Here is a 12,977-nt window from a genome sequence, read left to right as displayed (position 1 = left end):
AATGTAAAGAATCAGGTATTTGATTGTTGTTAATGGAAGGTGAGACTACTGTACATGAACTACTGTATTGTAAGACACATTTTGAAGGAAGACTCTAGGGAAAGAAGGACATCAATGAAGGTGTGAATATGGAGACAATATGGCAGCACAAGGGCTGGTAGAGACGAAATATACATCGTCACGATACAGTGCAAATGAAAAAAGAGAGAGGAGATGTTAACAGTAAAGTCTGCTTTTCAAATGCAACAATCTGATACACCAATGACTCCACAAGGGGAAAAGAAAAAGCCTAAAAAACTTATACTGTTTTATTTTGTACTTCCTGCAAAGAAGTTAGTGCGTGAGTCACAAGAACCAATGGAGAGACAAAACGCTATTCTCTCTCCTCTTTGAGAGTGGGGGCTCATATATAAATATACACACAGATATATATATACACACACACACACAGATTAATATGTATATATGTATATATGTGTGTGTATATACAGAGAAAGATAGACAAAGATGTTATCTTCCTGTGTTCTTGGCAAGGAATTAGTCCTGAAGTTAGAAGGAGTGGAGGTAGGATTGAGGTTGGAAGGAAAGGTAACGAAGAGGGCATACCGCTTTCGGCTTCTGCAAACGACAAGAAAAAAATTGCAAATCAAACACTTTGATAAGAAATCAACTGACACCAAAGCAAAAGCAAAAAAACCCTTTATTTAAAAATCTTCAAGGCTCAAAGGTTTTTCTGCTAAGAATGAGAACAAATATATGGATAGACAAAGAGAAAATTTAACAAGAGGACTAAACGTGGGGTGCAGGAGGGAAGAATTATTGGTTAGGCTTTCCTTCTTGCTTACTCATGTGGCAAAAAAATATACAGGGGAAAAGGAAGGCAAAATTATCTCTAAAAAAGATTTCAAATGAGGAGTTTGAATGTCTGCATTTTGAACTATTTTTTGCTATCTATTCAGCAAGCTCTGCTGGGACATTTTCAGGTTGATGTTCTCCATGTTCCTTTAGCATTTTTTCTACAGAAGAAACAAAACCTCTCTACAAATGAACTAAGAAAGACCATTTTTTAAGCTAAAGTATTTGGCTTGCATCACAGACACAAAAACTTAATTAAGTGCTTCTTGTTCTTAATAACTCATTATAATATTCCCAGATACTAATTAGAGATGAAAGAATGGCTAACTCATATTCTGACCTGGAACTACTAAAGCACAGACCTTAGTAGCTGGTCAGAAACCCACTAAATTCAGTCACATTTTGTAAACTCAGAGGTTTCTTTGATAACTGAGCAGTAATTTAAACATCATTAAATATATAAAAGTAAAGGTAAAAACCAAATATCTAATCATGGATATTTTAATTAATTTTAAGATACCTTGATGAGAAACAGTTGTCTAAACAGATAAAAAGACAATAAATACCCAGTATTTGAAAATCAGTTTGTATTTATCGCATTTATGACTATACTGCCTACATTTAGGCTTGAAAACTTTTATATTCTGCTTTTAAGCAAACTTATAAAATCATAAATTGTTTATAATTAACAATCTAATACTGTCAAAACTTGTCATCAAGGTGTGCTTACTCTTGTTTAGCTTTATTAGGAGTCAGGCAAAAAGGAGAAAAAAACCCAACTGCAAGCAGGAAGCTCAGCTACTACTAACTTGTACGTTTATATTAGCTTGGATAGAGTTCTGATGATTTATAATTACTATTGATCTCAAATTTCCTATGGTAGAGTTAACAGAATTTGGTTGTACATCAAAAAGCTTTGGAAAACCAGCATCTAGGAGAATGTCTGGGGGGGAAAAGTGCATAGGTAAATGAGTATTTATGCCATTCCACATGTAATGAAGACATTACCAAAAAGTCAATGAAAATTCTGCCATTGACTTAAAATGGTACTAGGATTTATCCCTAACACTGAGGTGAAAATTTAAAGAGGGAATCAGGAAATCTAGAACATCCTCACATTACCACTTTTGAGAGTTGTACGCACTTCTGAATTCACTTTGCGCTGCTTTAGCTCCGAGTGCAAAGTGATGAAGGCAGATGAAGCTAATCGTAAAAGGAAACTCCCTGTGCAAGTAACCAATCAGATATATAATTCACATATATAGATATTCAATTATGACTGATGGGAGTAAGATCTTCTCATCCTTTAGGCAGAAAGCATGGTTTGAAAATTTCCTCTGCTCCTGAAAATACTTGTCCTAGACCTCTCTCAGCTAGGGTGGGAAATACTAGCTCATAATAAAAGGGTGTCACCTAGACGGCACCAAATTTTTATTTATATTTATCATTCTTGCTCTAAACTGTAAACTGTGTAAATCCCCTCAATATTTTTCCACAATATGAATCTAAACTATAATCATAAAATGAATCAGCACAGATCTACTGTTGTTCACTCTCATAATGAGTGAAAGCTAAAAAGGTATGATAATCAAGTCCCCCTTCACCTTTATGAAGAAATAGTAATGCAGAACTTAAGATATGAAGTAGAATAAAATATTTCTGAAGCCAACATCAACAAACATAATTGGTAAATGACAAATGTATCTCATTCAGAACCAGCTTGCACTTGTAAACCATGTTATTCTAATTTTTATCTTAATTCCCCATCTTTTCATTTAGTAAGACGCAAGGAAATACAAGTATGCCTAAGAAGTGAGAAACTGAAGTTTTGTTCCATTACCTTTCTGGTTACACTGAAAGGCACCAGCTCAGAAAACCACAAATATGTACTTAACATATTTGGATTGAAGAGCACAGGAACAAGTAGAACAGTAAAGATACACTGCAGGTAGCTCTGTGATTAATTTAACAGTGACTATAAAATTATCACTGGTTAATGAAGTCAGCAGATATTACTGTGGATCAGGTTTATAAAGAAACTGTGCATATCTAGCCTACATGCTCTCCTCTTGTTACGTATGTATTCATAAAATCCAGCTGTTAACAACCCTTTGTTAGTATTGTTTTCTACAATTTTTAGGCTCTTTTAATTAATTAATTCTGAACTGTTACCTGCGTGGCTTTAATTAAGAAGGAATATATGATTGTATCACATTGTGTTACTTTTTGTGGGATCCTCTGCATCACCTTGTGATTAAGAACTCAATCCAACTCCCACTGAAGTTAGTGCAAAGAATGATATGGAAGCCATCAATTATCTGTTATTACTGAAAAAGACTGTAATATTAGCACTTAAAATTTTACTTAAGTAAATGACAACTGAAGTAATGACAACCTAAAGTTGGGCAATAATTCTTCAGAGAACCAACAGAAACCAATTATTTTCTAATATTGGAAATACAAAATCTGGCAAACAGTTCCACTGCTGTTACTATCATATTTTTCTTTTTTCTAGTAAGAGATTAAACTGTTCAGACAGAAAAGAATAATAAATCATTTGCTTTATATTAGCTAATGCGGAACGAGATCATTCAATAGAAAAGTATTTTAAGAGCCCACGGGAGTTAGAATAATTAAAAAAACCCTGATATTTCAAAAAAAATTATTTCTTAATCAGCATAGTGTGGACAAAAATAATATTCAATAGCACATACACCACTTAATGTATCACTTTATAACATAGGAAAGAATCAAGCAAAACCAACCACAGGGCATGGAAATACTCCTATAAACAGTTGTAACATTGTATTTTCTGTGTCAAATGCTCCACATAGATTTTATAGGTATTTTTAATACAGAAAAATTACAACATTTAATAATAAACATTAAAACAAACTTTCAAAACATCAGAAATTGTGGCATGAACTCAAATGACAGAATTGGGTCACCTGTGAGGAGAAACAATTGCTCACTAAGGTTTTAGGTAATTAGGGGTCACAAATAAGATGAACTAATATCTATTGTTCCAAATTTACTAAAGTAGTACAGAATATAATTTTCCTCAGAGGAAAATAAAATTCAGCTCAGAGCCAGTATTGTCATATTTTTATTATATGCCCCTCCACATGTTGCAGGGCACATTTATAACATTTATAAATTTATTTATAAATGAATGTTGTGTAAAGCACTGATGGACAAGTTGATAGAAGACTGACTCCAAAGTTCACTTGGATTTTTATGAACTTTTCTACAGAAAACCCACAAGAAACGCTTATTTTCCTGTCTGTGATTCTGTACTAATAATAATGATTTTTTTTCATTAGGTGTCAGCCAGTTGGTAACTTCAAGGCTAAATTAATCTTTTCTAGTTTTATGATGCTATTCATATATGCAAGTTTTGTCAGAACAGATACCATATAAAACCCTCATTATCGTACATTTATTTATCCTGTACCCTATCTAAACTGGTTCTTCCAAATTCATTTAAATGAAATTATTTTGAGAAAACACATAGCCATAACAAGGTTTCGTATCACATCTGTTTTCCACTTTTCCATTTTCAGTAAAATAAGTTGGACCTCCAATTAAAACTGATAGACTATGAACAAAAACATTGTAAGTTTTTGTTTAAATAAAAATGAATTGCACTTCTGGAGATGGGACATATGTATCTCTGTCCCCCCACCTTCTACTCAGTGTTCTGACTTGAAATAATTTTAGGGAAGAAGAACAGGACAGAAATAAAAGCCTATATGAAATGGTGTAATGTGATGGCATGCTAATTATACTCTGAAATGTTTCAAAAGTATAAGAATAGCTACGTTCACTCTGAAAGAAAAGCAGGCAAAATTCTTGACAGTGCATTCCAGAACTTCAAAATTTGTAGATATTGGACATACCTGCTTTCTCGTTTTTCCGACTTGTATTCTATGGCTATCATTAAGAGCTTTAGTTTCGCAAACACCAGTCTGCAGGAAAAGAAGAGGCCAAAAGTCAGTCCTTTTTCACAACTAACATCACATAGGTAGAGACAGCTGTGGGGTATGTATTTTCTTTAAGAACGTACACTAAGACCTTTTCCCATTTTTTCAGTTAGGTATACACAGCACATATATTAAGATTTTTCTATTTTGAACATAATGAATATTTTCCCAAATATATATAAACTAACAAGTTGAGAACAGTAGCAAAAGTACCAACTCACTATGTTACTAAGTCTACTTAAGCAATAGTAACAAAGGTCATGATACACAACATAAGATTTCATTTGGCTATAGTGGATGTCTTAAGGAAATTTTTCAAACCTTTGCTGGAATTCAGCCATATGTTGATCGTAGTGGCATTCCTTAGAAAACACATATATAGTGAACTAAAATGAGAGTACCCTACTAATAAGTCAATATTTGCCAACAAATGTCACAGAGGAACAGTATGACTAGAAGCAATTATTGACAATGTATGGAAAGTATTTTCTAATACTATAATACATGGGTTTTTTTAAATAACTAGAAACCATTTTCCACTTTTGTCACTGAAGTGTATGCAAATTCGATGCTCCTTGTCTCCTCTTCAACAAATTTGTCACATATTATTCTAGGGCTCACCTTCCAGTTAGATGGCTGCCATCTTCTATATCATACGCTAACTTTTCCAGTGCTCAGTGCTTCTCCACAAACTTCCTTACTTCAGTGTTACTAATATTTTTGCATGTATTTCAAAAATAATTTTTTTCCTTAAGCCAATCAAGCCATATTCTGCATACTTTGCATCAGTCACATACTTAGCAGAAAATAAGGAACTGGCTGCTGAACTGATAATATTCCATTTCTATAAAATGTTTCAGAAATCACTGTGAACAGTTAATTTCTGCTATTTCTTCAGGATAAGAGAATAATTAGAGATAAGCATGGATGTAGGGATTCTGACAGTGCTGAGGCAATAGGCTGAATATCACATAAGGATATATACAATAACATTTCCTTTCCATTGTCTTAAATTTTGCAATATAAAACTTGAGCATATTTTTTCTTCAAATGTTTTCCTTTCAAAGGATTGTAAAAGTACCACTGTAGTGGTATCTCAGTATTGGGAAGTAACACAAAAAGAAAGCCAGGGGCAAAATTCATTTAACTTTTTTTCAGAATCAGTTAGAAGTCTTATTCTACCTCCAGAACTGCAGCCAATGTCAGAAATGGGCAGACAAAATCCTGATAGTAACTGAATTCTTGATTAGTCCATCACCTCCTACAATATTAACAGGTAAATGAAGCCTGACTATCAGCGTCAAAAGAAGAAAAATTAAAAAAAATAGATAAGCCTGATACTACTCTAATATTTGGCACCAGTACCCCATTGTCATCTACAGATTTACCAAAAATATTTAAGTGGTAAAATAAATAGGTTTACATGCACTTGGCCATGCAATTAAAATTAGGATTAATAAATCTTACCATTTAAACTGTATTGTGCAAATGTACTTCGATATGATTAAAATGAGAAAGATCTTATACCTGCTTTTTTTCCCCAGATACATAAAGAACCTTGTAATAAAAAGTTAGAATAATTTTTATCTCAAATTATTATGTAGAAGTCCACAAGAATTGTCAATGACAGTACCTGAGGCATTCATTTCTATTTTATTTTCAACTGCCAGCATCACCTGCTAACTACTGATGAACACAGACGGTCATGAACAAAGGCTCTTAAGAATTAGAATCTGACTGTTTCTGTCTACCCAGAGAGAAATAAATTGGTTTTGACATTAAATCTTCCTTCTTTACTGGTAAGACTATTATTGGCATAAATTAACCATAGATACCTGCTGTATTATTTGCATGTGAAAGTACTGGGATATTTAGAATTTAAAGACATTATCATTCTCCTTCCTGAGCAGATACAACCTTAATTATTTATTAATTATTAATTTTTGTACTAAACACTAACAAAAGGACATTAATTAGAAAATCTACTGGAAGAAAGTTTTCTCTTTTCAAATAAATTTTTTGACTGAAATTTTGTACATCATAAATAATTCACTTTTTTTCCTCAGGGTCAGCTAGAACATTTTTTGCTGAACTATTTTTGACAAAGGAATAGGTAGTCATATCAGGAGAGAAAATATATTTTCAACTACTTCCATACAGTACAGTTCAGTTGCAGTTAGCAAAAGTATTTTGATATAGGATAGATCATGTTGTTATCTACCTAATAAAAAAATACATGGAAGAATATAATTCCTGATAAAAAGTAGTATCTTAAGATGAGCAAATTACTTACATTATCAGAATTATTTCATAAATATATTATTTTTGTCTTCTTTTCAAACTATTTTTTATGCACATTGTCATCTAGTGGTTTCTTTGGTGCTTGCTAGTATCCGTGTTTCTTAGGAGCTGGAAGTATGAGAATATCAGGTACTTTACTTTTATGGAGCAGCAGTGTCTAAAACCAGCGCAGTCAATGAGGTTTGTATGTTGGAACAGAAATTATCATACTATATAGATATATAATAACCCACATATCTCTTTTAAAGGTTTGTTAATGTCAGGCTTAGCTAATTTCCAGTCATGTGAAACTGGCAAAAGCATAGGAACCTTCTGCTTTTAACCCACAGCTGGGTTCTTCCAGGTGCTCAGCACTCATGTATTGCTCTGGCAAGGAAAAAAATTTAACCAACTACTTCAATAGCAGAATTTCACAGAACTATTCAAAAATTTAAAAGTAAGCACTGATGTAAGTGGTTCTCTGATCAAGTGTAAAATGGTAAGTTTGTTAGCAAGAGTTCTGGAGGTTTTGTTAAAATTTTTGAGATGTATTTTACAGGTGTCTTGCTAGATCATTACATGCACTTCTACTATTGCATTAGAATTGCTGGATCTTAAGTATGCTATGGGACAGATTATGACAGAAATTCAAGGGGGAATTAGAAATTAAGAGATGCTAAGAAATAGGAAGCCACTAGCTGAAATCTATCACATGCATAATACAGAAGGCACTGGTGTTATTGTTACCAGTACTGGAAAATTTGCTCAAAAAGTAAGAGTACTTAACCCCTATTACAGTTATTTCCACTTATAATACTGTTTATCTTACATGACTGTTGACTCATTATTTACACCTCAGAAAGACAGTAAAAACTTCGAGCATTCTGTGAAAGGTTAAGAAACCCTAACAGGCCAGCTCAGAAATATAGAAGAATGAAAAAAATACAGCTGTGCCATGTGTATGTGTAATCATGCAGGTGTTTCAAGATCTGTGATTGCTACGTTTCTTACATTGACATGGAGCAGAAATAACCACTAAAATCATGAAATCATTAATTTAATGAAAAGTGAACAATGTCAGTGAGGAGTTTAGTTTACTAGACAGGATTTAGTTAAGCAGGCAGTTCCACATCAGATTAGAATTTTAACCGTAATCTCAGCTGTGACGAGACACAGAGATACTACATATTCAAGGTATGTTTTCTGGTCTAATTCCATCTGACCAATAAAATGAAACACAATTAAATTTTATATTTTGCAAGTTATGAATCACTGACTACAAAGCAATACTTATTGCCAGGTTCAGGGCATGAAAAACATTGTTCATGCTTACTGCCAGAATGCACTTTTTAGTTTCTTTAGTCAATCAGGAACCAATAGATGTACTGGAGAGAGATTTGAAACTGATGAAAAGTACTACATACAAACAATGCCTAAAGCTCCTGCATGGCAACATTCTAAATGTATCTGAATACAATATATAGAAGTTTTGATCTCTTTCCTTTTGCTTTGTACATCATGATATGAGGCTATTTTGTCCTTGAAGGCTCATCATGGGAAGTATCTGGAAAAGGTTATTGTCCCTCAACCTTTAAATGATCTGTTTGAAGGTTACAGTTGACTAGCTTCCCATCTCCAACAGGGTAATAGATGGGTGTGAGGGGAAAGCTATCAACCCTGGCATGTGCAGAAGCTGAGCATTTGGTATGGGTCTTTCAAGCACCTATTCTACAGACTTAAAGTTTTTAGCAATATTTTTGTTGAATATCACTTATGTATGGCTGTGGACAATGCATTTTTTCTTTTTCTTAGGACATCAAGATCTTCTGGGGTCATCCAAAGATCAAAAGAAAAATCCTTCTATTAAATTCTGTAAGATTGAATTGTAAACAATTAAGTTAAAATAATAAAAAACCATACTGTGTGGGCCAAGGTTTGCATAAATCAATCAAAAAAGTCAAAGTACTCTTTAAATCTATCACAGTGGAAAAAATACCTCCCAGACTGTAACACTACTAGGATAATGAGAAATTAATGGTAGCAGGAAAAGTAGACATCCAAAAGGAGTATAGAATACAAGTGTACATTTTAATACAAAAGCATACAGAGAATATGGGTGAACCTTGACAAAGATCAGGCTCTTTTCCAGTGGGTTCATGAGTCACTATATAAATAATATAATAGAGTGTGTGTAGAGCGACTTTTGTCACTCATGTTAACATGATATACATCACTCATAATGAGGTACATTACTCTCTATACACACATATATATACACAGAAGTACTTCATATAAATTAATTATTTGTACCAGATCCAGTCAGTGGCTGCAGGTAAGCAAATAAATTTGCTGATTACTGTACTGGATACCACTATCATTATTAGGATGGTAGTGAGAACATGAGCTGAATATTTAACAGTTTTTGGCTGCTGACCTGTCAGTCTGTTAGGAAGACACTGAAGGTAAGAAATGTCAATGCAGAACTCTACATTGCTTTTTCTCTGTATTCCCACATCAAATATTATCTTGGTTTACAAGATGGTTCCTGATGTGAAATACAATTGAAGTGCTGTGAAGCGTTGTGGAGTACATCCTACTCCAATCCATACTTGCCTAAGGAGTTTCATAAATATTGGTCTTTCATTACTTTTGTGAACTCTTATCCTGCTAAACAAAACTTTCATTCCACTGTTCTTTCTGGCTCCCATTAAAGCTGATCATGTTGGAATAAGAAGACTAATATAAGAGCTCTACTGAAGGTTTTAAGCACAAAGAAACCAAGCTTCCTTTATAAACATGGGTATTGTTGGTTTTCTAGGTATGAACAGGAAATATAGCTGCCGTATATACAGAGTTTTGAATTAATAAACCAAAATTTGTCCAGTAATTACTAACCTACTAATTACTGTTTGTACCAAATGTAGTAAAATTCAGGTTATCCAAAACCATGGTGTAAGCATTGGTAACGGTACCATAAGCCTCCATACTTTAAACACATTAAAGAAGAACAAACTGTGGGAAGCTGCAAGTCCTCTGTGCTGATCTATGGATACTTTTCTATTGAAGCAGCCTTTTCATACTTGTGAAAAAGTTTCTGTCCACTGAGATGAAATTAGAGAGCACAGTGGGACCTTACAACATCTTTTTTCATGTGTTGGCTCTCTCCATCTCACAGGTGTGCCTGAGGAGTCTAGCACATATTTATTGGCTGAGTAGAGGCAGTGGGGGGGGCCAACCTTTTGCTGGGGGGGACCCAGAGGAGAGTTTCTGAGAGTGCTTGGAGGAAAGTGTAAAATATAGAAGTCTCTGGCAGAATCAGATGGAGTCTAGATGCTGAAGTCTAGAGGCTGTCTTGTGGCCTGGCCACTACCTAAGCTGAGCTTATTTGTTGAGTCTAAAATCTGACACACATCTGCAATGTTGAATAAAATCATAGCTTCAGGAAAAAGCTCTTAATTTAACAGGTATGGATTGATCCAGCATCACTGCTTCTGAGAGGCAGAAAACTGTACTGGTCATATTATGTGTAGCCTGTCTCAAGAGTCCAAAGTGCCTCAGATTTATCTCACCCTTGGAGACAAGTTAGAAATCTAGTTGAAGAGAATGATCCAAAGATAGAAGCAAGAACTTGACAGTTACAGATAGTCCATGCTGTCCTTGCTCTGTGAAAGACTAGCTTAATTTGGAGTCACTCTCAGACTAGGAAGTGCTACTACTATGAACATATCCGGACGATAAATAATCTGTTGTGAAGCTAAGAGAGAATGCAGACAAGTGCTGAGTGTTGCCTACTCGCCTAACTTAGTTCTTTGTCCGGACAGTGGAGTTCCTAAGACTTCTGTGATTAGCTCCCCAAATGGTCTGTTATAAAAACATGCAAAAAACTTCATGACTAATGTGGGAATATATGCCATAGTTATTAACCATGCAACAATATGATGCACAAATACAGAGATAATGACATCTCTAAAATTTTGGCTTTTATTAAAACATGGCTATGACATTTGATTGAATGAGTGACTTCAAAAACAGAACCACCAGCAAATGGGCCCAATTTAATATATATAAAGAGAAGTGGGGAACCTTCATATGCTGTTTCCACTGTTAGGTCAAGTGTGAAACCATAGATGTGCTAGCCTCACTAGGAAAATTTTTGAGTGGAGAATGGGGCCTAGAACCTGGGCAAAGATTAGCTGTGTATTAGTAAATATTAGAAGGCCCACTAGAAGACTGTGCACTAGTGGGGGGACAGTTTGGTTAGTTTACTCTTCAATCATCATCATCATCCACACCTGGTCCAACAATATCCAAGGGCACAGAATGATAGGAATTACATTCAAATATTGGAAATACATTGTTGGAAATAGTTCACACAGTACACACACATATACTCAGAGTTATAAATAAAACTTGCAGGCTGATGTTAACTTCTATTTCCATTCAATTCTTCACCTTGGTGTTGACATCAAGAGGTTGAAATTCTTCAAAAATATTGAGTGTCCCATCCCCATTGAAAGAGGAGATGTTTCTGCACTCTCTTTATGTTTGTTATCCAGACTGTATGGCAGCCTGTTTACCAAAGAATCACATTCGTAGACTGGCAATCAAGACCAATAAACAGACGATGCAGCACATGTCATTTAGTTTCAGTGTTTTAAAATGTCATTGACTGCATTAATTTTAAAAGCTAAATTACAAAAACTGTTCTCAAAGTCTATATATTTTGTGCATAGTTGATCACACTAAGCCAGATTTTATTTCTCCTTCACAAAACAATGCAATGGACTTTTTGCTGTCCTTCGGTTCTTCTGGAAATTGAATAGCCAATTCTCACAATAATGAAAACACCTACACACCACACTCATTAATATGTAACACTACATTTTAATTTTCAAGGTGCTTTAATTAACCTGAATTTAATAGAGTTATTAAGCTGTTGGAAAATTTGAGATACATCTTTTTTTTTAATTTAAACTAAGAAACACAGTTAATTAAGCCTCCAGATAATGAAATGCTTGAGGAGAGATACAAAGTTTAGCCATGTTTCTAAATCTCAGTAAATGCCCTATCTTTGTTGATTATTTTATCTCAACTCTACCAGCACAGTTAAATGAATGTCAGCTTTATGTCAAATACAGTCTCAGTCACATGTTTCTAAGAACTTGCATAGAAATTCAACTATGTGTGCAATGGTTTGGCATGGAAATTTAGTTTTCATGATTGTAGTTAGTGTAAACAGCACAAATTACCATTAATTCTGAATATAATGCAAATTTCTATTTCAATATAACCAGGGAAAGTTTTGTGATTATAGTAATAAACATTTTCCCTCAATAACCTAGTCACAGGCTGGTTAACACAGTGGAGGGATGGATTGTGAGCCCCTTTATTTTACTAGCAAATTGAAGACTGGCCTCTGTCATAGTTACATCCCAGAAAAAGACAGATTCTTAAATGGGTAACATATGGCTAAGAGTTGTTGCTCCCTCATACTTATGCCACAACCTATGTTTACACTACTGTGAAAATCAGAAACGGTGGGAGAAGTGAGAGGAGTTGAAGCAAAATCATTCTCCTTTACATAAGAGGTGATACCTTACTTCTTCCTCTGTTTTCTGCTCTAAGAATGGAGTCTGCAGAAGTTTTTCTATGTTATCTAGTTAGACAGCAAACTCTTCAGAGTAGGGTCTGTTTCTTTTCAAGCATTCAAACAGTCCCTAGCAAAAGCTGTCCACAGTCTTTGTTGTGACCTTTTGGCATGGCTAATTTGGTAACGAAGAACAATGCCAACAGAGGAGGAAACATGACTGTGCTAAACTATCCTGACTATGTTTGTGGCCACAGTATTTATTATAGAAA

The 12,977-nt window shown here is 34.3% G+C and overlaps 1 protein-coding gene across 19 annotated transcripts in view; it reads right to left on the bottom strand.

Annotated features, from left to right (window-relative positions):
* KCNMA1 (potassium calcium-activated channel subfamily M alpha 1) overlaps positions 1-12,977 on the bottom strand; it is a 514,442-nt gene that overhangs the window by 121,916 nt on the left and 379,549 nt on the right. For 11 of the 19 annotated variants that reach the window (XM_074830572.1, XM_074830574.1, XM_074830557.1 and 8 more), the window contains exon 16: positions 4,755-4,823. In XM_074830572.1, coding sequence (XP_074686673.1) covers positions 4,755-4,823 — 69 coding nt within the window. Of the gene's footprint in view, positions 1-606; positions 619-4,754; positions 4,824-12,977 lie in introns of all 19 variants that reach the window. The other 8 variants (XM_074830555.1, XM_074830556.1, XM_074830565.1 and 5 more) reach the window with 1 other exon arrangement.

The sequence above is a fragment of the Strix aluco genome, chromosome 7, assembly GCF_031877795.1.
Source record: "Strix aluco isolate bStrAlu1 chromosome 7, bStrAlu1.hap1, whole genome shotgun sequence".
NCBI lineage: Eukaryota > Metazoa > Chordata > Aves > Strigiformes > Strigidae > Strix > Strix aluco.
The sequence above is the reverse complement of the archived record's forward strand: the minus strand, read 5'-3'. Positions and strand labels throughout refer to the sequence as shown.